Source organism: Bubalus bubalis, chromosome 17, assembly GCF_019923935.1.
Source record: "Bubalus bubalis isolate 160015118507 breed Murrah chromosome 17, NDDB_SH_1, whole genome shotgun sequence".
Classification (NCBI taxonomy): Eukaryota; Metazoa; Chordata; class Mammalia; order Artiodactyla; family Bovidae; genus Bubalus; species Bubalus bubalis.
Genome location: NC_059173.1, coordinates 13,799,223 through 13,824,758, shown reverse-complemented (window position 1 = coordinate 13,824,758; position 25,536 = coordinate 13,799,223). Strand labels below are relative to the sequence as shown.

Here is a 25,536-nt window from a genome sequence, read left to right as displayed (position 1 = left end):
TAAAGTCAAAATGAAATATTTTGTCCTGTGAGCCAAGTTAGAGAACTTTTAAGATTAAAAGATAGCAGTGAAAGATCAAATTTCTTGTCTCTGTTAATTTATCTCATTTATATATTATAACAGTACTTTTCTGGGGAACAAGAAAGCTTCAGTTCCTAAGAATGTAAGCATTGGGGTTTGCTTTATTAAAAAAAAAAAAAAAGTGGAGCTGAGACTAACCAGTCAGTTCCATACAATGGTGGTTTTGCATTGATACCAAGAAATATTAGTTTGTAATATTAGGTTGCTTCTTTCTTTTTCACATGAAAGTGAAGGATTCCAGAGCACTTTAAAATTATTTCATTTGAGATATTTTGCATCATAATTCTATCAGGAATAAAACCCTCAATATGTTTATGAAATCAAATAGATAAAAGTAATCGAATCAGAATTTAATACTGGAAATTGACTTCATTATTTGTCTTGTATGAGATGAAAGTAGTAAAATATTTACAACCAATAACTAATCTTATCAACAGTTAGAGTAGGCATAATAGAAAATGGCCCTGAAGGAGGAAGTGGCAGCCCACTCCAGTGTTCTTGCCTGGAGAATCCCGTGGACAGGGGAGCCTGGTGGGCTGCAGTCCATCAGGTCGCCAAGAGTGGGACGTGACAGAGCGACTTAGCATGCATGGCACCGAAAATGTATCGCATACCAAGTACAGTTGGAAACTCTTAAGTGGAAATATTAGAAACCAGTGAATTTCTAATCCTCTGATATAAAATGTTGAGTCAGTCTCTCATTTTTTTAGTATTAGCTTGCATAGGTGGTGTCAGGCACAAGGATGAACAGTGCCACATGCAGATTTGAAATTTGACCTTGTTAAGGATTTCTCTCTCCTACCCAGGCACTGTGTGCAATTGCTTCGCAGGCTTTTAGCTGCTTGAGCATAAAGCTCCCTCTACTGTTTTCTTCTGTCTTGAAACTCATTTACTGCATTGAGATTTAAAAACTCAGACAGTCCATGCATGTTTATGTCTTTAACATTGTCGTGTTTGAATCCTCCTGTGTAAGTCATCTCCAAAACCTCTGAGTAGGAACGCCTCCTGATGGATATGCCATTGAGGGTATGTGAGTGTGGGTATTGACGTGACTGAAAGCTATACTGACGCAGATCTACTCATAGCTGTGGACAGCGTTATTGTCAGGGGTAGCAGCAAAGCTGCCATGATCAGTTTCAGCAGTCAGATGTCTATGTTAAATGAATGAGGGGCTGCCCTGGTGGCTCAGACGGTAAAGAATCTGGCTGCAATGCCGGAGACCCAGGTTTGATCCCTGGGTCGGGAAGATCCCCTGAGCAGTCTGTGCACTAGGAGGCCTTTTCAGAAACTTCTGACCTTCCAAACTGTCTTTTCCTTCCCAGGTGAGAGTGGAGGTGCGCAGAGTGCTGTCAGCCACCTGGGCACCCAGGATGGGGGGATGCTAACTATGCACAGTCCAAAGAGATCGGGGAAGATTCCTCCAAAACTCCACAATCACATGGTCCATCGAGTCTGGAAGGAATGCATCCTCAACAGAACCCAGTCCAAGTATGTGCTTTCCTTCTGTCTGGGTGGTGATCTGCCTGACATGCCTTTTATTACTACATGAAGATCAGTCATACAGCTCCATCATGACCGAACCCTGAGGGGGTCGTTGCACTGTTAGCTCATCTTTCTGTTCATAATAGGGTGAAATTCAAAGCAAAGATGTTAGAATAATTTGCTGGTCCAGGAAAATTGTGAAGTTCTTTATCATCTCAAGATTGTCATGGTATTCATCTGACATTTTTTAGCACAGCTGACTTGGAGATTCACCCTGAATATCAGGAGAATAGTTGTGGGTATGGTTTTTCCCTGTATACCTACTAATGAGTGTTCACTATTTACAAAGGAAAATGACCTTCATTGCCATGTTTTAATTGACAGTGTATTTCTCAACTAAACAGATGAGAGTTAGAGAAGTGTTTAGTAGCTGCTGTGCTTCTGTTTCTGGATTCAGGGAAATTCTCTTCTTCCTCTACCCAACTTCCCTTTCTTGTCCACCTCTCTCCTGATTATCCCCTCTGACCTCCTTCCCTCCTTCCTTAACATATTTTTGGAAAAGAGCAGGAATTGATTCTAAGACGAGATATTATTTTAATTGCATGGATGATAATGTCAAACAGTAGTCAGTAAACACTTTTTCACTTATCAAGAATATGTAAACATATTCAGCATATTTTCACGTTTTGATATGACTGAGATGTCCACCTTTTTGACAGATACAAATAAACAATGAGTCTTGATTCTCTGGAGCAGAACAAATATGGACATTTTTGTCAGTAATTCCAAAGGACTCATTTAGAAGTTAAGTCAGTGTTTCTTAAGTGATTACTCTTCAAAGCTTTATATATACACATTAAAGAGCTGTCCTTCAGCCCTCGGACCTAGTTTTTAACAAATTCATACTATATATTTATCTCCCAGTTAGCGGCTCTAGAATGGTAGCTTAGACGGTAAAGAATCTGCCTGTCATGTAGGAGACCAAGGCTCGATCCCTGAGTTGGGACGATCCCTGGAGAAGGGAATGGCAACCCACTCCAGTATTCTTGCCTGGAGAATTCCATGGACAGAGGAGTCTGGCGGGCTGCAGTCCATGGAGTTGCAAAGAGTCAGACACGACTGAGCGACTAACACATATAGAATAGGCTACTAAAGATGTAGTAGAAAAGAATCTAAAATAATTGCAGTTGGAAATCATGTCATGTTCTAGAATTTAAAAGGTAGCTCTGTTTGCTTAAAAATGGTCCTTTCTTTTAGAATTATTGGTACAGATATTTTCATTTCTGTCTGCAATGCCTCAACAATTTCCACGTTAACATTTTCTTTTTCTTTCAATTTAGCATCTTTGATTTTTATCACCACTAACCTTTCCACTAATTCTTAACAGATCAGAGCCCTTCTATCAGCAGCACTGCACGGGGAAGTGAGACGCCCAGAAAGGCAGGGGAGGGTGGAGAGCAAGCAGAGCCCCTGCAGAGCCATCAGTGAGCTGCAGCATCAGCTGTAGAAGGATCCACAGTGCAGGGGGACTGCCCAGTGTTCCTATTTATGCAGCAATAGATGTCTTTTAGCTTCCAGTTATTATGTAGGAGACATCTTTGATTCTTGTATTTTGGTTCACATTATATACATGGAGTGCTGCCCTTAAATGCTAGTAAATGTAGATGTTTTCAGAGTGATTTAAACAGTCTGTCTAACAAAGAAAGCAAAACAAACAGAACCAAAAAATAATCTGAGGGTATATGATTCATAGATGCTATGAAAAGATAATTTTTAAAGATTTAGGTTGTCTCTCCAGAATTTAGGTGACTTTTTAAAAAATCGCTGCTAATAGTGCCAGATAGTGTTTTCATTGCTATCTGTGCCACCCATGTTAAAATGTATATTGATCTTAAATAAAAATATTTTGAATCTGATTTTCCTTCTGGTGCACAGAGTAGTTGACTTCCCCTCTGCCGCCCAACCCTACACCTTGGGTTGCTCTAAACTGTCTATCAGCAGGATACTGTTACTGTGTAAGATGTATTCATGTCTTTCTAACATCCTTTTCCTCCCCAGAGGTATGAATATTATCTCATGTTTATACAAACCACATATTTTAACCTTTTTTAGGAGGAGCCAAATGTCCACTCCAACTCTTGAAGAAGAGCCTGCTAACAATCCTGCTACTTGGGATTTTGTGGATCCAACCCAAAGAGTCAGCTGTTCTTGCTCTAGGTAGGTAGGGGCCGAGGCAGAGCAGTAATCGGATAGAATTGGACAGAATCATAGTACATTTTGTTGGTTGTCTCCTGGTCTCTCAGACCACTTCTTCCGCGTCATTTTGCTTTGTTTTCTTTATAAACCTTCTACTTCCAGTGCTAGAAAAAAAGCTTGCTGTTGTTTTGTTTTGTTTCTATGTAGAGGATACAGTTTTATTATTGGGACTCAGAATGAGCCTTTTTAGACAACTGACCCTGTTAACAAATAGCTCCCACAGATTTCTTCAGGATAACTTCTTTAGAACTAAAGGCATCAGTTTAACAAGACAATCTCTTGCCATTTAAATGAGTTTATTTAGTTACTCTTAATTATAAAGTTGAGATAAATATCAAGCAAGTTGGTTTGAATTAATAGAACTTGGATTAAATAGACCTTCCAGAGAAAATTTTTCTTGTTGGTGCTGGTGTTTTTTGATGACTGAAGTAGATATGTGGTAATAATATCTGAGGAAAGCCAGAATTGTTGCTCATTCATTTAGATATTTGAGTAGAAACCCAAATTATTTTCTGAATATTCTCTTAGCAACTTAGAGTGGCTTTTCTTCCATTTGATACTGCTCAATGCTTATACAAGGTCAGTTGAGATAAGTGTACTTGGAAGTTGGCTATCCATTTCTCTAGTTGAGACCACGGGGTTCTTAATGTGGCATATATGAATTGGCTTCAGGGTAGGGTGAGGTCACGATGCCCAGAAATCTCTGCAAGCACATACATGTGTGTGCACATGTTTGTTTATACACATTGGCAAAAGTTTTAACAGGTTCTTCCTGTCCCCCCTCCTCTTTCCTATAAGTTGATTCTCTTTTATCAAGCTCTGCCTTGGTAGTCAGCTTTTTGTTGAGAGATGCTGTTTTAAGTACCTACTGAAACCCTTGATTGATTTTTCAAGGAGTATATTTTCGGTGATATTCTTTGCTCATTAAGGGTCCTTTCTCTGAGCTGATGAGAATCTCTCTAGTCCCAGGATAGGAATGGTATACCAGCTGAATGCCTGGTCTGCTTTCATCTCTAGGCCAGTGTTAATCATGTGATTATTCGGGGAAGAAGGTATTTTCCTAATAACATTGACTTCTAAACAGCTTACAGCCAGGTTATGGTCCACCTTTAGAAAGTACATAGGATAAAAATTCTAGTGTATTTAACTTCACTTGTGCATTCCTCTTATTTTTTCCTGCTTTTTTTCTTAATCTAGATTTTTTCACTTTTTAAAATAACCCTTTTACTGATTTCTATCACATTTTTATTCAGTACCTTGAATTATTTTTACCTGAAGTGTAAATAAATAACTCTTTTTCTTTTGTCCTCTGGAGGTACTGTTCTCTCTCCTCACCAAATTCTTATACCCTTCAGATCTTATTTGTAAAAATGCATTCCATTCCATTGACTTCTAAATATTTATCTCTGCACCTGACTCCTCACATGTACTCAAGTCTTGTATTTTGCAAAGTGCTTTTAAGATATACCCTTAGTATGGACATCAAACCAGGTACCCTGTTGCAGTCATTTCTGTCAGTTTTCTCCTCCTCGTCCTAGAACTGTCATTTATTTTCCTTAATTTTCTAGATCAGCTTTATCATTGCATTTCACACTGACTTCCTTTGAAATGTCTGTTACAGTCATTCTGCTTTCCTTATTCATTTAGTCACCATATGTTTCTACACTCTTTGGCCCAGCTTCTGCCACATAGTTAGCCTTGTGAGCCTGATGGTCCTGCTGCCAGCTTCAGGGAGGTCCCATACCCACTCACAGATGTGCAGTGATGGTCTGTTCCTTACTGGTGTATCCTTATTCTGAAGGTTCCACAACGTAGCTAAGTTGCTAAATGCAGTAGAAGAAAATGACTTTATAAGATGATCCACTTTGCACAAAGTCCTTACTTTGAAAAGGCTACTATAAAATATCTATCTCAAAAGATCAGTGTGGTTAAATGGTCTTGGAGAAAATCCACATCAAAAAGTTTTATGTAAAAGACTTTCAGAGCTTAGGTCTTAAAATAAGCACCCTTAGAAGATATAATTGAGATATTTTCAGGTGAGACATTCATCTCTCAGTGTGGTACTGGAGATTTAAAGTCCAGTTTTTGCCTTTTTGACAGTAGCTTTAAGCTACTGACTTCTTCAAAGTCAGGATTTTTTTTAAGAGTAGCTAAGACTTTGGCTCTAAGAGTGTTTTCAGATTATCTACTGCAGGATTACCGAACCCATTATGGGATGGTCCACTCCTCACACTATTTAATGGTCTTATGGGGCAGGGTGGCCATCCTGCTGTCCCACTAAACCATCCCATTATGCCACACAAATCCATTTTACTGCCCACTAGGGCATCGTTTAGTGCAATGCAACAGTAATTTAATGCCACCCTAGTGGCCTCACAGAGTTACTGATACACTGGCAGGAGAGCTTACGTTTTTCCTGGGAATGATTTATATATTGGGAGGAACTGGCTGACCTGCTGTATAACTTTTTTGTGCAGATTAAACCTTAGCATTATCTAGTAGGCCCTTACTGAGCAGTTTCTCACACCCATGCCTGCCAAGAAGTGTGTTAGGTTGTGAGCAGACTTGCTGCCCTTACTTAGATGGGACAGATGCATTTGTATATGTGTGTATTGTTTTCATATTCACTCACGACCTTTTTACTTCTGTCTCATTTTAGCACATTTCTGTAAGATCCAAAGTTGTCTTTTATCCCTTCTTTCTTGAATAATAGTAGCATATAAGGCTCTTAGTATATTTATCCTATTAAATATTCTTAAAACTGACCCTTAGTTTCACACTTTGTGGGAGAATTGTATAGTTATCTTGTTCCTGATTTACAGCACTGTAAGCTTTTATAAACCATTCTCTGTTGGAGTTAGTTGGGTGTTGTAAAATAGAGATTGGAAGCTTTATTTTGCTGCCTTTCTTGACAAATGGTCTTGGTTTTAAAATACCATGTGAATAGATAGTCTGAGGCCCTCACCAAATTTGAAAGATTTGGGAATTTTCAAATTAGTATTTTTGTAGCGGTTAGAGGCATGTTAACGAATATTTCTTAAGGTTCAACTCTTATCTACTTGACATGCAATGGGTTCATCCTTTCTTATCAGAGTGTGTTGCAGTTTTTAGTCATTATCAATATGTTTAACACCTAGAGTCCATTTGGATGTATTAGTGTGTATAACATGTTCTTGAAAAGGTGTAACCTGGTCAGAGGCCTCTCTTCTGTAGTATTAGAATGGTATAGTTATATTCACCTGTGTATTTACTTACTTCATTTTCATTCTCGTTTCAGGCATAAACTTTTAAAACGTTGTGCGGTAGGCCCCAGTCGGCCTCCCACAATATCACAGCCAGGGTTCAGTGCAGGACCATCGTCATCTTCATCTTTACCACCTCCTGCTTCTTCTAAGCACAAAACAACAGAAAGACAGGACAAGGGAGACAAGCTACAAAAGAGACCCTTGATACCATTTCATCACAGGCCGTCTGTGGCCGAAGAGTTATGCATGGAACAAGATCCACCGGGACAGAAGCTAGGCTTGGCAGGGATAGACTCCTCCTTAGAGGTGGCTAGCAGTAGGAAGTATGATAAGCAAATGGCCGTGCCTTCCAGAAATACAAGCAAGCAAATGAATCTGAATCCTATGGATTCACCTCACTCCCCTATTTCCCCTCTGCCGCCAACACTCAGCCCTCAGCCGCGAGGTCAGGAAGCAGAGAGTTTGGACCCACCCTCTGTCCCTGTGAATCCAGCCCTCTATGGAAATGGGCTCGAACTCCAGCAGTTGTCTGCTCTGGATGACCGGACAGTCCTCGTAGGCCAAAGAGTGCCTCTCACGGCAGAGGTCAGTGAGACCGCCTTATATTGTGGGATCAGGCCCTCGAACCCAGAGTCATCAGATAAGTGGTGGCACAGTTACCATCTACCATCCGTTGATGATGCTGAGTTCCGGCCTCCAGAGCTCCAGGGTGAGAGGTGCGACGCCAAAACGGAGGTAACCTCAGAGAGCACTGCATTGCAAAGGTAAGGCGATCCTCCACCCCACCCCCTGACCACCCACAGAAGGCCAAGGTTCCCAGGAATCAGGGCCTTCAGATCCAAAATTGAAGAGCTCTTTCTTCACCATTCTAGACTCTGCATCTGGAAAGGGTTTAAAAGTCAAATGCTTTATCCAATGTGATATTTATCATATGTGTCATTATTTAAATGCTGGCCTATAAAGGTTTCGTTGTAAGATTACCTTACTGGAATTTATTCATTTTTGGTCTGGTGTTTGTTCATCAAAGAATATAGCTTTGTGGGACTTTCCATATTGCAGTCAGTGCCTTCTTGTGTGTTGACACTTAGAAGGCTTTGCATGCTTTCACGTGTATATCATGCATCTAGTAGTAATACTTCAGAGTGTTATTGAGCAACCTGTTACTCTAAACAGTTTATACAGATTATCTCATGTCATCTTCACCACAGCCATATCGCCACCTTTAATTTCATAGCTGAGAAAGAAACTGGGGTCATGCAGTTAGTAAATGACATGGATGGAATTTGTGCCCAGGCAGTCTGTCCCCAGAGCCCGTCTCTGCTGTTAAGTGAAATCAATGGAATCAGAGACAAAAGTGTATGGCCTTGACAAAGGCTACTAAGATTTATTTAATTGTGAATATAGTCTCTCAGAGTCACTTGAAGGTGAATTTTTTAGTTTTGTTGTTGTTAAGTTTAAGCTTCCAAATGCTTTTAAATCACAAATGTTGCTTAAAAAAAAAAGTCTGGTCTTTTTACTATTTCTTGCTTAAATCGTTATTCATTTCCCCTTCCAGACTCTTAGCACAACCTAACAAACGGTTTAAAGTCTGGCAAGACAAGCAGCCCCAGATGCAGCCCCTCCACTTTCTTGACCCATTGCCTCTGTCACAACAACCTGGAGACAGCTTGGGAGAAGTCAACGACCCATATACTTTCGAGGATGGCGACATAAAATACATCTTTACTGCAAACAAGAAATGCAAACCAGGGACAGAGAAAGAGTCCCTAAAAAAGAATAAGGTACCGCATAACAGAGAGAGAGGCCAGCCAGGAGTGGGCTTCAGTCTATGTCAGTACAACACGTGTGGGAAGACTTTGAGGCAGAATGTTTGAGATAGTCTTGCCTGATTGCTCTGTCCCCATATTCATGCTCTTGGTACTACTGTATCGAACAGCGTATCGTTCCTCTTTATGTCATGGCTCACCTTTGTTCAAAAGTCAGCTGAACATAAATGAAGCCTCACAGCTTCCAGGCTGTAGCTTGTACAGTGCATGTTTCCTCTCATATGCTAATTCTTGTTGGCCTATGCTCCCTGCTTATTTCTTTTTAATTATTATTCCAAAATGTAAGGAAGAATATTGGTGACAGTATCTACCATTTATCAGGCGCTCACTGTTTACTGTGTTAAGCGCTTTACCTCTATATTTCTCTGAATTAATATCATCACTACTCCAAGACTGTGTCAGTATAATTTTACTGGTTTCAGTATCTCAAAAATGAGTACTGGGGGTGTCTGCTGTCTTTAGCCTTAAATTTTAAACCATTCTAAAATACTGGGCCATTTAAAGAAATATTCTTAAGAACAGAGGAAATAAGAGAATGAAAGGAGACCAGTATAGTTCAAGAGAATACTTCTTACACCTATCTAGATCCAGAAAGCTTGAAGCATAATTCAGCCTCCAAAATATGTTAAAGGCAGCTTTTAACACCGTGGCAGGTCTGTGATCAAACCCCACCAGTACTGTTGAGGCATAAAATCCTGATTGACTCAGATTGAGGGGCAAGTGTGGGAGTTTTTGGTTTCAGTTTAAAATCAGGGACGAGGACATATCTTTTATTTCCTTTGGTTGCATAGACCATGGTTTATCACACTTGTGCTCATAACAAGTTCCATTCTGCCCTCTAATTCTTTGTGTTCTCCCTCATATTCCACACTTTGGGTTGCTGTTCATGTGTTTTGTTTGGCTGAATTTATTACACAGTCAGAGGATGGATTTGGTACCAAGGATGTCACTACACCAGGTCATTCCACGCCGGTGCCTGAAGGGAAAAATGCCATGTCCCTTTTCAGTTCTACTAAAACAGGTGTGTACACTGATTATTTGCCTCACTTGGACTGTTGCTAAAATAAATGCGAGGAAGATGCTTCTCTATTTAACATTATGTGCTGATTGTAATAGCAGTGATTTGACCGCATCTGTAATATATTTTCATAGTTTGTTTTTCAGTTCTTTCAAAACTGATAAGTGTATTTGGCACTAATTGTATCTCGATTTGACTGACAGCGTAAGGAAGCAGTTGGCAGGCAGGGCTTGCTCACTGCCCTCTCCTCACCCCTTCTCCTTTGAGGAAGCTGCTCATTCGGTGCCTTTTGCCTCCTTCCCACAGATGTCCGGCAGGACAACGCTGCTGGCAGGGCAGGCTCCAGTAGCCTCACACAGGTGACAGACTTGGCACCTTCCCTTCATGACTTAGACAACATCTTTGATAATTCTGATGACGACGAACTTGGGGTGAGTCTGCAGTAGCTACACACACACAAAAATGCACTTCAGTGGCTGGACTTAGTGTTCCAGTATTTCTTTATAGTTTGGTCTACTGAATTGGGAGCTCATATTTCAGGTTCTAAATATTCTTCAAGAATGTTTGTGTACCTTGAAAGGAATCTGAAACTTGTTAGTATAGTCTCTAATAATAACCCTTGGGTTTTGTTTGTTGATGGCTTTTTTCCATTAGTGTTATTCCTGTTGTAAATATTAAAATCTTTCTTTTTTTTATATACTCCTCAATATGAGACTAACAGGAATGTATTATGTAGTCCCTTTAGCTTAGATTTTAAAAATAATACCCATGTAGTGGGGCATGAAAGTTGGCTTAACGCTCAACATTCAGAAAACAAAGATCATGGCATCTGGTCCCATCACTTCATGGGAAATGGATGGGGAAACAGTGGAAACAGTGTCAGACTTTATTTTGGGGGCTCCAAAATCACTGCAGATGGTGACTGCAGCCATGAAATTAAAAGACACTTACTCCTTGGAAGAAAAGTTATGACCAACCTAGATAGCATATTGAAAAGCAGAGACATTACTTTGCCAACAAAGGTCCGTCTAGTCAAGGCTATGGTTTTTCCTGTGGTCATGTATGGATGTGAGAGTTGGATTGTGAAGAAGGCTGAGAGCCGAAGAATTGATGCTTTTGAACTGTGGTGTTGGAGAATACTCTTGAGTGTCCCTTGGACTGCAGAGATCCAACTAGTCCATTCTGAAGGAGATCAGCCCTGGGAATTCTTTGGAGGGAATGATGCTAAAGCTGAAATTCCAGTACTTGGGCCACCTCATGCAAAGAGTTGACTCATTGGAAAAGACTCTGATGCTGGGAGGGATTGGGGGCAGGAGGCGAAGGGGACGACAGAGGATGAGATGGCTGGATGGCATCACTGACTCGATGGATGTGAGTCTCAGTGAACTCCGGGAGTTGGTGATGGACAGGGAGGCCTGGCGTGCTGCAATTCATGGGGTCGCAAAGAGTTGGACACGACCGAGCGACTGAACTGAACTGAGTGGGGCATACTGAACTTTTTGAATTTTACCATATTGAACTTTATGTCATAGAATAGTCAGCATTTAGAGAGATAATTACAAATATGATTTATACTTTCTAGGATTATGACATCATAGTCAGGAAATAGAATTTATACACGTAGACATTAAATAATACAAGGTATCATGTGATTGGACTTCCTGGTAGCTCAGCTGGTAAAGAATCCACCTACGATGTGGGAGACCCTGGTTTGATTCCTGGCTCAGGAAGACCCTCTGGAGAAGGGATAGGATACCCACTGTAGTATTCTTGGGCTTTCCTGGTAGCTCAGATGGTAAAGAATCCGCCTGCAGTGCGGGAGACCTGGGTTCGATCCCTGGGTTGGGAAGATCCCCTGGAGGAGGGCATGGCAACCCACTCCAGTATTCTTGCCTGCAGAGTGCCCACTGGACAGAGGAGCCTGGTGGGCTACAATCCATGGGGTTGCAAAGAGTCAGACATGACTGAGCGACTAAGCACAGCACAGCACATCATATGATTAAAGTGACAGATGAGAATTTATAATTCTCTGGAGAACAGCTGAGCTGAGCCAGGAAACGTGTGCTGTCATCATCCTAACTAAGCCTGTATCTTTGTGTAAACAGAAGTGCCCCTGTTATCTCTGGGGGACCTAGAGATGAGTAAGATAGGCCTGCTCTTCAGTGAAGTCAAAGTATTAGTCTACTTTCTTTCATTTATATATTTACTTTCCCATCCATCCAGTTGACGTGATATTTGTTAATTATTTAATGATCAGTTCTCCAGGTTTATAGATAAAATTAAATTACCAGTCTTAAGCTTGAGGTGCTCACAGACTTTAGGAGAAATAGCATATAAATAGTTTAAAATATACTTGGCCTTGTGAGTGCAGTAATTTATCTGAATCTAAAGATGCTACCTGTTCAAGTACGAAGCAACAGGCAAGCAGTGTTTAAGTAAAGGCTTGGAGGTTAAATAGGAATCAGGTTTCTAAAGCCCATTCTTACTTTAAAATAAAATATATCTGGTTAACAGACACTGTACACCAGTAGTATTCTAAGTACTTCTTTCTGACTCCATGGACTGTAACCCGTGAGGCTCCTCTGTCCGTGGGATTCTCCATGCAAGAATACTGGAGTGGGTTGTCATGCCCTCCTCCAGAGGATCTCAGTGACCAGGGATTGAACCCTCGTCTTGATCCTGCATTGGCAGGTTGGTTCTTTACCATTAGTGCCACCTGAGAAACCCAAGTACTTAGCAGATGGGATAATCATGACCTCAGAAAATGAAATTGACTTGAAATGTGGAAAGACTTGGTTAGTGAGAGGCAGGGGAGGAATGTGTGTTTGAGCCTGGAAGGAGTCTTGGTTCAGCAAAGAGAATGAACTAGCTGGGGCCTTGTGGGATAGTGAGCACATTGATCTGTTTCCTGAGTTGGGGGTAAAGATTGCTGGGGCTGGGGAGGTACTTCGCCACACTTCGAGCTTTGGACCTCAGACTTTACAGGTAATGTGCTCTTCTGAAGGCTGCTGAGTGGGGAGCTGACCTGGTAGAAGTGGGTACTGTTTTACATCAGTCTGATACATGGAAAGCAAGAGTACTATGTGGTAACTTGTTGGATTGAAAAACGAGGACCTAAATTCAGGGAGTGGCTGCATGAAGAAAAGGACGTGGCAATGTGAAAAACACTGTTAGAAGAAATGACGCATCCTTATTCTTTGACCCAGGCATTGGAGATCCATTTTGTACCTAATTGTGTCTGTAAAGCCATATATTATCTAGGAGTGGTGTCAGTGAGGGTTAGTTCAGATGCTTTGGTTTGGTGGTGGTGAGAAGAAAGTGTGAAAAGTAAAGGAATTAAAAAGAAGTAGAAAGAGAGATGTAAGGAAAGAAAAAACCAAGCTTTGTAGAGTCGCCCAGTTTCTGTTCATAGCCAGCATCCCTAGTGGTTTTCATCTCTGCTCTGAACCATCATCCTTACTCTCGGTATAAATTATGAATTACTGACTAAATGAAGAGATGTTTACTCTGTTTTTTTGAATATATTTTAGTAGTGTTAATATACAAAGGAGAATTGGACAGTTTTTAATCTGATTTTCATTTCTCTGGAACGGTTGTTTCTACTCTGACTTCTGGCCTGACATTTAATCAAAGGAACAGTTTACCTTAGGATCATTTTGCTAATTCATCTTGTTAGCAACTGGAATTGGGAGACTGTTGTCTGGGTTTTCACCTCACAGACTTCAGTTTCACATTTCAACTCTATAACATTGAATGTGTATTTAGTGGCTCAGTCATGTCCAACTCTTTGAGACCTCATGGACTGTAGCCTTCCAAGCTCCTCTGTCCATGGGGATTCTCCATTAAGTAAGTGAACATAAATAAAAGGCCTTCTATTTGTGAGAATTTTTTTTTTTTTTGCTTTATCTTGCATTCAATTCATTTGCATTCTTAAAGATAATCTTGCCTATTAAGGGACTTGATTTGGGAGCTGACTGTGGCTCAGATCATGAACTCCTTATTGCCAAATTCAGACTTAAATTGAAGAAAGTAGGTAAAACCACTAGACCATTCAGGTATGACCTAAATCAAATCGCTTACAGTTACAAAGTGAAAGTGAGAAATAGATTTAAGGGACCAGATCTGATAGACAGAGTGCCTGATGAACTATGGACGGAGGTTTGTGATATTGTACAGGAGACAGGAATCAAGACCATCCCCAAGAAAAAGAAATGCAAAAAAGCAAAATGGCTGTCTGAGGAGGCCTTACAAATAGCTGTGAAAAGAAGAGAAGCAAAAAGCAAAGGAGAAAAGGAAAGATATACCCGTTTGAATGCAGAGTTCCAAAGAATAGCAAGGAGAGCTAAGAAAGCCTTCCTCAGTGATCAGTGCAAAGAAATGGAGGAAAACAGTTGAATGGGAATGACTAGAGGTCTCGTCCAGAAAATTAGAGATACCAAGGGAACGTTTCATGCAAAAATGGGCTTGATAAAGGACAGAAATGGTATGGACCTAACAAAAGCACAAGATATTAAGGAGAGGCGGCAAGAATACACAGAAGAACTGTACAAAAGAGATCTTCACAACCCAGATAATCATGATGATGTGATCACTCACCTAGAGCCAGACATCCTGGAATATGAAGTCAAGTGGGCCTTAGGAAGCATCACTATGAACAAAGCTAGTGGAGGTGGTGGAATTCCAGTTGAGCTATTTCAAATCCTAAAAGATGATGCTATGAAAGTGCTGCACTCAATATGCCAGCAAATTTGGAAAACTCAGCAGTGGCCACAGGACTGGAAAAGGTCCGTTTTTGTTCCAATCCCAAAGAAAGGCAATGCCAAAGAATGCTCAAACTACCACACAGTTGCACTCATCTCACACGCTAGTAAAGTAATGCTCAAAATTCTCCAAGCCAGGCTTCAGCAATATGTCAACTGTGAACTTCCAGACGTTCAAGCTGGTTTTAGAAAAGGCAGAGGAACCAGAGATCAAATTGCCAACATCCGCTGGATCATCGAAAAAGCTAGAGAGTTACAGAAAAACATCTATTTTTGCTTTATTGACTATGCCAAAGCCTTTGACTGTGTGGATCACAATAAACTGTGGAAAATTCTGAAAGAGATGGGAATACCAGACCACCTGACCTGCCCCCTGAGAAATCTGTATGCAGGTCAGGAAGCAACAGTTAGAACTGGACATGGAACAACAGACTGGTTCCAAATAGGAAATGGAGTACGTCAAGGCTGTATATTGTCACCCTGCTTATTTAACTTGTATGCAGAGTACATCATGAGAAATGCTGGACTGGATGAAGCACAAACTGGAATCAAGATTGCTGGGAGAAATATCAATAACCTCAGATGTTCAGATGACACCACCCTTATGGCAGAAAGTGAAGAACTAAAGAGCCTCCTGATGAAAGAGGAGAGTGAAAAAGTTGGCTTAAAGCTCAATATTCAGAAAACAAAGATCGTGGCATCTGGTCCCCATCACTTCATGGCACGTAGATGAGAAAACAGTGGCAGACTATTTTTGGGGGCTCCAACATCACTGCAGATGATGACTGCAACCATGAAATTAAAAGATGCTTACTCCTTGGAAGGAAAGTTATGACTGAAAGTTAGATAGCATATTAAAAAGCAGAGACATTATTTTGCCAACAAAGGTCTATCTAGCTAAGGCTGTGGTTTTTCCAGTAGTCATGTATAGATATGAGAGTTGGACTATAAAGAAAGCTGAGTGCCGAAGAATTGTTACTTTTGAACTGTGATGTTGGAGAAGACTTTTGAAAGGCCCTTGGACTGCAGAAAGATCCAACCAGTCCATCCTAAAGAAAATCAGTCCTGAGTGTTCATTGGAAGGACTGATATTGAAGCTGAAACTCCAATCCTTTGGCCACCTGATGTGAAGAGCTGACTCATTTGAAAAGACCCTGATGCTGGGAAAGATTGAGGGCAGGAGGAGAAGGGAACGACAGAGGATGAGATGGTTGGATGGCATCAGCGACTCAGTGGACATGAGTTTGAGTAAACTCCAAGTATTGGTGATGGACAGGGAGGCCTGGTGTCCTGTCGTTCATGGGGTCAGAAAGAGTCGGACATGACTGAGTGACTGAACTGAACTTGGCAAATCAAGGAAAAACCTTCTTCAAATGTATTGAATATACATTTCAATAATTTTATGAGGTAAGGGTTTTTTTTTCCATGAAGGTGAATAGTAATTGTAGAAGTAGGAATGTGTGTGCTCAGTCACTAAGTTGTGTCCGACTCTTTGTGACCCCACAGACTGTAGCCCACCAGGCTCCTCTGTTCATGGAATTTCCCAGGCAAGAATGCTGGAATGGGTTGCCATTTCCTTCTCCAGGGGATCTTCCCAACCGAGAGGTTGAACCTGCATCTCTTGCATCTCCCACAATGGCAGGTGGATTCTTTACCTGGCGGGTGGATTCTTTACCACTTGAGCCACCTGGGAAGCCCAAGAAATAGGAATAGGAAGTATCTTTCGTGTGTGTGTGTGTGTGTGTGTGTGTGTGTGTGGTGAAAAATAAGAGGAATAGCTTGGGAGGGCTTGAGGTCATCTCTTTTAGCTGCCTGCTTCCAAACAGAAGGAAAACCAGACTGGCGACCAGTTACTACTTGGAGGCACCCCCTTGATGTGATTATTGTGTCCCTGAAACTGCTTCTCTCCTGACCTTGGAGAGGGAATTGGCCCAAGGTCTGGGAGCTCTGCTCAGCTGGCAGTCTGCTCTCCCCTGACCCGTGACAAGAAGACCCAGTCAGTTCGTTTCTCATACTTGATAAGGTTGTAGTCATCTCTTCTGTGTCACTGTCCGCTAGTATTTCTAGACGTTCACCTGGTGAAAATTTGTAAGGAAGTGTGTTTTTAAAATATCAATAGCCATGCACTCTAAGCAATAGCTAACTACCGCCCTGCTTATATACAAATGTGCTGCTCGGTTTTAATAATTAATAATCTCTTCTTAGGCTGTGTCACCTGCACTGCGCTCATCAAAAATGCCTACAGTTGGGACAGAAGACCGACCTCTTGGGAAGGATGGAAGAGCTGCTGTTCCTTATCCACCAAGTAAGAAAAGCAGTGAGCTTCAGCTCACTGCTCATGATATATGCATAATGTTCTCATCCTCAGTGCCTCATCTGAGTCCCCTCCTTTTTTTTTTCTCATTTTAACAGAATACTGAAAATAAATTAAAACTTGTATATATTGGTATTCCTAGTGTGGCAGGTAGCTAAGAGACCCATTTAAATTTAAATTCTTTTGTTTTCAAATTAACTTTCAAGGTTTAAACTATGAAACACGTGTTTCGGTTTGTTTTTCTCCTGGTCCTCTCCCAGCAGGGTAGATGCTGCGCAGTGGTTTTCAGAGCGACATTCTGGCGTAAGGGCTTGTGTAGAATGTTTCCATGTTCATAAATTTAATTCATACAAGGGTAATGAATATTTGTTTTCTCTGGTCCTTTTTCTGATTGATATTGAAGATTTGTGTTTCGTTAAAGATATCAACTAGTTTTATTATGTATGCGGACAAGAAACTTCCTTTTTTTTCCTAAGAAATATTATTCTACAAGAGAGAAGAAAGTCAAGGTTGCTTATATGGGTACTCTGGAACCGAAACACAATTCCATTGCAAATCATTCTTTAATACCTTCTCATTAACTTCAGCTGGTAATGAGAACAAATTGAGGGGAAAAACCACCATGTCATAGGGATGAGTCAAAAAGTTTTATGAACCTATAAATGTACTGCTGATTTACTCAAATGTAGAAGTGTGAAGTATACAGAGATTGGATTTTGACAGCTTTAGTGGATCCATAGCTTTTTAAAATATGCAAAGCTTTCTCAAGCATGACATGTATGAAAATGAATAATGATAGCCAGCCAGTTGCTGTAGTTTTTTTAATTAAACATTTTTCTTTTTTTATTACTCTGCACTGCAGAATTTTACAAACATGAAACTCACAGATTAAAAGAAACATTATTAAAGTAGATTCATCTGGAATAAGGCAGATGAATGAATTCTTCCCTTGCATTTAACCAGTTGCTGTGCTTTTTTTGACACTCTGATATGTAATCATGTTAGATGTTAAAATGTCTGAAAACTTGTCCAAGATCATTCGCTCACAAACCAACCTGCTGGTTAGTGTCATTGCCAGTAAAGAATATGGTGTGCTCTCTCTTTTTTCTCTCATTTCTGTTCCAAAAGGAATTGCTTCAATAAGAAGCTACTCAGAATTTTATGATAAAGTACAGGATATAAGAATTAATAAATTTGAAATATTGCAAAAATATTGGCATCAGGAAAACACAGATAAAGAGTCAGAGGACCTGATTAACATGTCAGAGTATGTGTGCATGTGTGGGGGGGACATATACATAGTATTTCCTTCAAAGATGAGAATGAAAATAGCATGGCAAAAAGCTCTTAATTTCTACAGTAGCTTATTGTACATCGAAGTGGAAAGACATAGCATTTAATGTCTAGAATAGCAGCACCATCCAACACAAGTACAAGGGAAGCCACAAATGAGAGCCACATAAGGTAATTTTAAATTTTCTGTTAGTTGCATTCAAGAGTAAAAAGAACCCTGTGAAGTTAATTTTAATAGTATATTTTATTTAACTCAGTGTATCCAATACGTCATTTTTATGTCATCAGCATAAAAATACTGAGATTTTTATATTCCATTTTTGTATTAACTCTGTGGAATCCAGGGTACCTTTTACACACAAGCGTATCTCAGGATGGATGGGGCCCCCTTTTTGAATGCTCCATGGCCATGTGGCTAGTGGGTCCTGCATTGCACAGCATAGGTCCATAATTACTCATTTGCATATGTAATAATGAAGAAATCAACATATAGTAACAGAGTTAATTTAGCATCAAGTCTGTGTTAAGTAAGTATTGTTACATTAATTAAAATGAAACATTTCTCTTAGGTTTTATTATAAACCAGTCACTTATGAATTATCTTGGAAAGCATGTCAGTTTGAAGTATGAGACTTTGAGGAGGCAAAATGAAAGAGTCGGACTTTTGAATTGGCTTTTTATTCCACAAGAGTGCTTACTATTTGTAAGGGACGAATACTGAGAAATTAATCTTAGTGATGATGCTTCTGTTGGAAGGCTTCGGTCTTCTGCATAAATACTTGATATACAGGGTAGGAAGTAGAGAGTGCCCTGACTGGTGAGTTCCTGCTGAGGTGCAGCAGGTCTTGAGTTCAGGCAGGGATGACTAAGTGGAGCTTTGTGGGCAAGACTTGTAAACTCCAGTCCTCCCTGGTAGCTGTTCCCACACTCACTCTGGTCATTTTATGGGAAGAAAATTGAACAGGCAGTTCTACTACAGGCAATATTTTTCTACTTTAGAGGGCCAGAATGTTTCTCTAGGTTTCTGTTTTCTTTCTGCCTTACCTACTTTGAGTCCAGTTCCCTGTTTTTCATCTCAAAACTTTCTAGGGTCATTTCAGGAATTTCCTGTGACTGAAGAGCCTTTTCCATCTTTTTCTAATCAAACCAAAATTAGGAGGGAGGACTAATTATTACTGACTCTCCCTACTTTCTGAGTGTTTAGATGGACCTGGCAAACTGTTCATTTCTGTGCATACCTTATCTCATTTAACGTGCACAGAAAATATGAGGGAGATACTATTCCCATTTTGTAGATGAGGAAATTAAAGCTATAGAGAGGTTACGAGTCTTCCTGATGAATAGCTCATAATGAGAATGGTGAAGACTGCTTTCTAACATAAATCTCTGGCAAATGAAAAATCATTTTATCCATACTTTTGGTCTGTGTTACCTCTTACCTTTGACAAAAACGATCAAGGTGGCTGAGGCTTTGAAAACTGAGATATATAACTGTTCGGTAGCATCGAAAAAATTGAGGAGCCCTAAATGGCAAATGCCTTTTTTACATTTCTCAGAGAAAATTTGAAAACAAATTGAATAAAATAATTTTGGGATAACATTTTGTACCATAGCTTGAATACTTAATAAGTTAGGAAAGGGCTGTGTTTAAGTTCATTGTCATTTTAACTCAAAGTGAATTTATATAGTCTCATTATTTTCCAAATATCTGCTTTGTTAATTAAGTTCTGTAATATAATAGGAGTTTGAAGATTTGATGAAGCAGACATGTGTTTTAAAATACTCTACTTACAAATTAATTTTATATTTACATTGAACAGTAGCTGCTCCTTGGCTTGGGAAAAGGAATAGGGACCAAAAATTAAAGGTGATGAATATATTTCAAGAATAACCTATTTTTCTGTATTAAAGTATTTAGTCTTATTTTTAAAAAGATGTATTGATTTGGTTGCTTCTGCATCTGAAGACCTGTTTTTCAGCTGCAGGACTTATCAACTATATAATCTCTCCGGTGGTTCTATGATAGTTTCTGGCTTGGCTTGTATCCCTAATACCGTGAATTGTTATATGATCTTCGGGTCAAATACTGTTACAGCAAGAAAGTAACATGAAGATCATCTTGGGAGTTTTACAATAGGTTTTCTTCTTCTTTTCTCTCTTTTTAACTTTTTTGCCATAGCAGCAGCAGGTACTGTTTTGTCAAATGAAATCTTATACAGAATTCTATTATAAAAGTTAAATAGAAGTGGAGCTTCTCTAATGGAAGTAAAAGTTGAAATCTGAAACCCTGCCTATTGGCCTTTTACTCCCCTTGTTGGTCCCTGAGGCCAAGAGAGGGTAAATTATTCAGGATTATATAATTAACTAGGAAACATGGTAAAAATCATTTAATCCAGAGGTTCTCACCCTTCTCTGCTCCATAGGGTGGAGGCTTTCCCCTCCCTCCATAAACAAAGGGAAGAAAGCAAGCCTAATGAGAACCACACTCCTAGTCAAGCCTTTCCTTCTAGATGAAGGAGCTAGGCCTGGAGGGAGGAAGTGCCCAGGACACAGCAGCGCTGTGGTGGGACCACCTGAGTGGGGGACCAGCCCACTGCCGCTCTGCCTCAGGCGTGAGCACAGGGCAGCTATACTTTATTAAGTTCTGATTCAGTGCTGTAAGTCGTGTTAACATCTGTTCAGTAGTTACAGTAAATTACATAGACAGTAGTTACTGTTTAAATGTTGAAGTTGCTAGAAAGAGCAGTGTGGTTGAGAACTGGGGAGTTAGATATGTTTCCAGATCACTGGTTTAAACTTGGGCCTCCAAATATGCAAATACATTTGCTGTACATGACACCCCCTAGTGGCCAGATTTCATAACCACAACTTGCATTTCATTCCATACACTACTACTCTAAGAATCAGTGCCTTAAAGAGACACTGGAAATGATGGTTAACCTCAGGTATATAACAATGATTTTTTTTAAAAAAGGTTGAGAATCACTGTTCTAAATATTACTTAAAAGACAATTTTTTCCCAGTTGATTTTCAATAAATTGTCTTTTGTTCTAAGTATGATTCTTAATCCTGACTATGAAGTTTCATTTCCTTAGATTTTTCAGGGTATCAGTTGTTAGAAGGGGGGGAAAATTATGTTTATGTAGACTTTGTTCACATAATTAATGTGAAGCCAAATTATAAAGCGTCAAGAGGACAGTGGTAAAGATTCAGCAAAGGCTAATTTTCTGCTGATGGACTTCTTAGGAACTTCCGTTATTAGTACTCTATTATGTAACAGATATGCCCATTCAGTTAACATTATTTCTGATGCCAGCTAGAGGGCCTGATTATGAACTGGGATTTTTTTTTTAAAGAAGTCAGGCCCGTTAAAAATTTTACTTATTCATTTATTTATTTTTAGCAGTTGCAGACCTGCAGAGGATGTTCCCCACCCCTCCTTCTTTGGAACAGCACCCCGCATTTTCTCCTGTGATGAATTATAAAGATGGGATCAGCTCAGAGACAGTGACAGCATTAGGCATGATGGAAAGCCCGATGGTCAGTATGGTTTCAACACAGCTCACTGAATTCAAGATGGAAGTGGAAGATGGATTAGGAAGTCCCAAGCCAGAGGAAGTAAAGGTAATTGCCGGGATATTACTGTACACAGACATGCATGCATGCTCAGACTCTTCAGTCATGTCCAACTCTGTGCAGCCCCATAAACCACAGCCCATCAGGCTCCTCTGTCCATGAGATTCTCCAGGCAAGAATACCCAGGGATCGAACCCACATCTCTCACATCTCCTGCATTAGCAGACGGACTCTTTACCACTCACGCCACCTGGGAAGCCCATACAAAGACAGGGTGATTTTAAAGCACATTTTTCTACAACTTCTTTAAAATAGTACTGTCTGTATGCAATATATACATACATTCCTAAGGGTTCTCTGGATTAGATCATGTGGTATGTCACTTGGCGTATTAATTAGTGTCTTTTGATTAATTTAAATGTTGGCATTCACATTTTTCCATTGATCAGATAAGAGAAATAGTGAATTCAGTCAGTTTTATTGCTATTATGGTATGTCCTCGAGTTGTTTACCAGCTTGATCACCAACCCCACTTTGTTGTCACAGGACTTTTCGTACGTGCACAAAGTTCCAACTTTTCAGCCTTTTGTGGGATCCTCCATGTTTGCTCCACTGAAGATGTTGCCCAGCCAATGCCTGCTACCTCTGAAGATTCCTGATGCCTGTCTGTTTCGGCCTTCATGGGCAATCCCTCCTAAAATTGAACAACTGCCCATGCCACCTGCGGCCACTTTCATTAGAGATGGCTACAAGTATGTGCTGGGATTGTGTCAAGTCGGCTGCCATATTTAATAGGATTTCTATCATTTAACCTAAGTATTTACTTTACATGATGACAGCATTTCATTTGAAACTTTATCGGCCATTCATGTTTTTGTGCATATTCTTTTGTGTTGAAAATATTATTTTCTAAACTAAATTTCATATATATGGGAAAATTGAGGTTATTTGTGTAGAGAACCATGGTGTTTATGGTCATTCAGTGTCAAATCAGTGTCTGTCACAGAACCAAGCAGTAGATTGGAGTGGGTAATATTTTTAGGGTGACAGTGGTAAGTACTCCTTAATACGTACTTTGAGGATTTCAGATGTGTTTACTTAAGGCACTTTAAGGTTAAGTATTCATATGCTACTTTCTGTTGCTGACCCTTTGTCATACAAGAAAGCAGCAATAGAACGGTGCCATGATACAGGGAGGGAAAAGGAAGTATTTATCATAGCTTGTACTTAGTTCATCCTGTCATTCTGACTTCAACAGTGCAGAATTAGTTTTCCCTTTGATTGATAATTTCTTAATGACATAATGTAAATGCTTTAAAGTAAAAGGCCACAAACTCAAATGTCTGTCAGGACCAAGTAAGCAATATGTGGATGGAGTGGACTGGGCAGAGCAAAATACTGGCCGCTCCTGACACCCAGTGTAACTGTGGGGACAGTGGGGCGAGTGGGGCCATCAGTAAACGGTTTGAGTGTGTATTGCCCCCTTTAAAGGGACGTTTATTTTTTTCTTTTTGCTTTTCTTTTTGCTATTCAACCTTAGGGAGTTGTTCAGGCAGGAATGTGAGAGATTTTAATGTACATTTCCTTTTTGAAATGTTGATAGTTGGGAATTCCCTGGCAGTCCAGTGGTTAGGAATCGGCACTTTCACTGTGAATGGCCTGGGTTCAATCCTTGGTCAGGGAACTAAAATCCTGCAAGACGTGTGGCGCGCCTCCCCCCGCCAAAGAAAAAGTTGTTGACAGTTAATTCAGAGTTACATTCTAAAAGCTAAGACAAATTTATGCTGTAGGTCCAGTTTGTGGGCCACTTTCGTGACCTTGTATAGAAATCATCTTAATGAAATCAACTTTAATTTTATAAGCAGGCTGTATGCCTATGTTTGTGTAAAGTCTATATTGGAATGAGAAACTGACAGCGAAGTACTTTAAAAGAACCTTAGACTTGGAGAAGTACATGGAGTCACAGGACTCGAATTCCTGCCTTTTTTGTTTAGTCTCTGTATGACCTTAAGGGATCCTTCTACCTAGGTCTTCTTCTGTTTAAAATGGAGTTTCAGGCACAAGATTTTTGAAATGCTCTGAGAACTAATGGTTGTGGAAGCAGCATGCCACCAGTAGTATGAAAGTGTGTGCCCAGAAGCACGCTGTAGCGCAGGGCCTGGCTTATCCTCGGCTGCCGTTCTCCAGTTGTGTCCCAGCTTGTTTCATCTCAGACTGGCCCGCACGGCTGCAGCGACTGCACCCCAGGGCTTAGTGTGCTGAGCACGAGCGGTGCAGCCGCCTCAGAAGCCGTTCCACCGCCTAGCCTCTTATACACACAAGCTCCTCAAAACAGCAGCACACCCTTTGCTGCATGATAGTTTCTGTAACAGATAATGTAGATCATTGTTTAGATCTATTAAATCTGTTGTCTGCCACCCCAGAGATTCTTGGTATTCGAAACTGGCGCTGTTAACAGAACCCTCTGGGATGAAATAAGCGTACCTGCACCTTCCAGTGTGGCACCTACCACCTCGTGTTGTAGCTGAGCATGTGGCTCGTTGAGACCAAGACTGCATTTAAGTGCAGCACATGGGGCTGGTGGTTCCCTTACTTCCTGGACTGCACAGTTGTGGACTGTGGGAAGTCGTCCTGCTGTGGTCTCCTTCACTCGGTGTGGGTGTGGGTGTGGGTGTCTGTGTGGGTGTGTCACTGTGTGTGTGTGTGGGGGGGTGTGTCATTGTGTCTCTGTGTGTGTGTGTGTATTAGTTGCTCAGTCGTGTCTCTTTGCAACCCCACGAATTGTAGCCCGCCAGGCTTCTCTGTCCATGGACTTCTCCAAGCAAGAATACTGGAGTGGGTTGCCATTCCTGTCTCTAGAGCCTCTTCCTGACCCAGGGATTGAACCCTGGTCTCCTGCATCGCAGGCGGATTCTTTACTGTTTGAGCTGCAGGGAAGTCCTCCCGCTTTATTAACAGAACACACCAGCACTCTCTTGATGCCTCTCATACTTGCCATGCACTGACTTTCCTTCCTCTTTTTTTTTTTTTTCACTGTTGCATACCCAGCAACTAGCATGGGGTTGGTTGGTCCTCAGTTCATTTTTCTTGAATGGGAAAAGTCAGGTTCCTATACACAATAAACCATTTTACTGCCTCGGGAGCAATTTAATTATTTAGGTTTGCAGTTAATCGTTGTAGTTCCTTTTCTGATCTGAACTGCATTATCATTTTAGAGTTTTGTTGAACAGGAAAATTTGAAAGGAGTCCAATTAGAGTAAAGATCATTATTACACACTTACTATTTTGTTCTCTGAGATAGCAGTGATTGCTGATCAGGGTTTCTGGGTCACTCGTTATCTGTACTCAAAGACACCACTGTGCCTCAGATTGAACATTTCTTTGCAGAGCCTGATTTGGATTTTCAGGTTGGTAGGTTAGGCATAGCTAATTGAAAATCAAAAGAAAATGGTTCAAAGAGCCATTACTTTATGACATTCTTCTTTCAAATTATAAGTGAATGAATATGTACTTTATTGGAGGAACATTAGTTTAAGCACAGTATTAATAGAAGAATTTTAAGCATTTAAAAAATATTATTTCTTTTGATACCTTCTAATTGGAAAGAGTGATCCCAATCTGTTTTATGGGTACCTCTAAGAATGTATATCAAGAACATTTTATTACAATAAGAACTTTTATTACA

General features: G+C 40.3%; 1 protein-coding gene across 3 annotated transcripts in view; it reads left to right on the top strand.

The window, feature by feature from the left end:
- MED13L (mediator complex subunit 13L) overlaps positions 1 to 25,536 on the top strand; it is a 280,163-nt gene that overhangs the window by 223,360 nt on the left and 31,267 nt on the right. For 2 of the 3 annotated variants that reach the window (XM_025267578.3, XM_025267580.3), the window contains 9 exons: positions 1,404 to 1,569; positions 3,676 to 3,780; positions 7,097 to 7,828; positions 8,620 to 8,845; positions 9,809 to 9,911; positions 10,215 to 10,339; positions 16,874 to 16,973; positions 21,679 to 21,899; positions 22,398 to 22,603. In XM_025267578.3, the coding sequence (XP_025123363.2) occupies positions 1,404 to 1,569; positions 3,676 to 3,780; positions 7,097 to 7,828; positions 8,620 to 8,845; positions 9,809 to 9,911; positions 10,215 to 10,339; positions 16,874 to 16,973; positions 21,679 to 21,899; positions 22,398 to 22,603 (1,984 nt within the window). The remainder of the gene's footprint in view (positions 1 to 1,403; positions 1,570 to 3,675; positions 3,781 to 7,096; positions 7,829 to 8,619; positions 8,846 to 9,808; positions 9,912 to 10,214; positions 10,340 to 16,873; positions 16,974 to 21,678; positions 21,900 to 22,397; positions 22,604 to 25,536) is intronic. The other variant, XM_025267579.3, reaches the window with a different exon arrangement.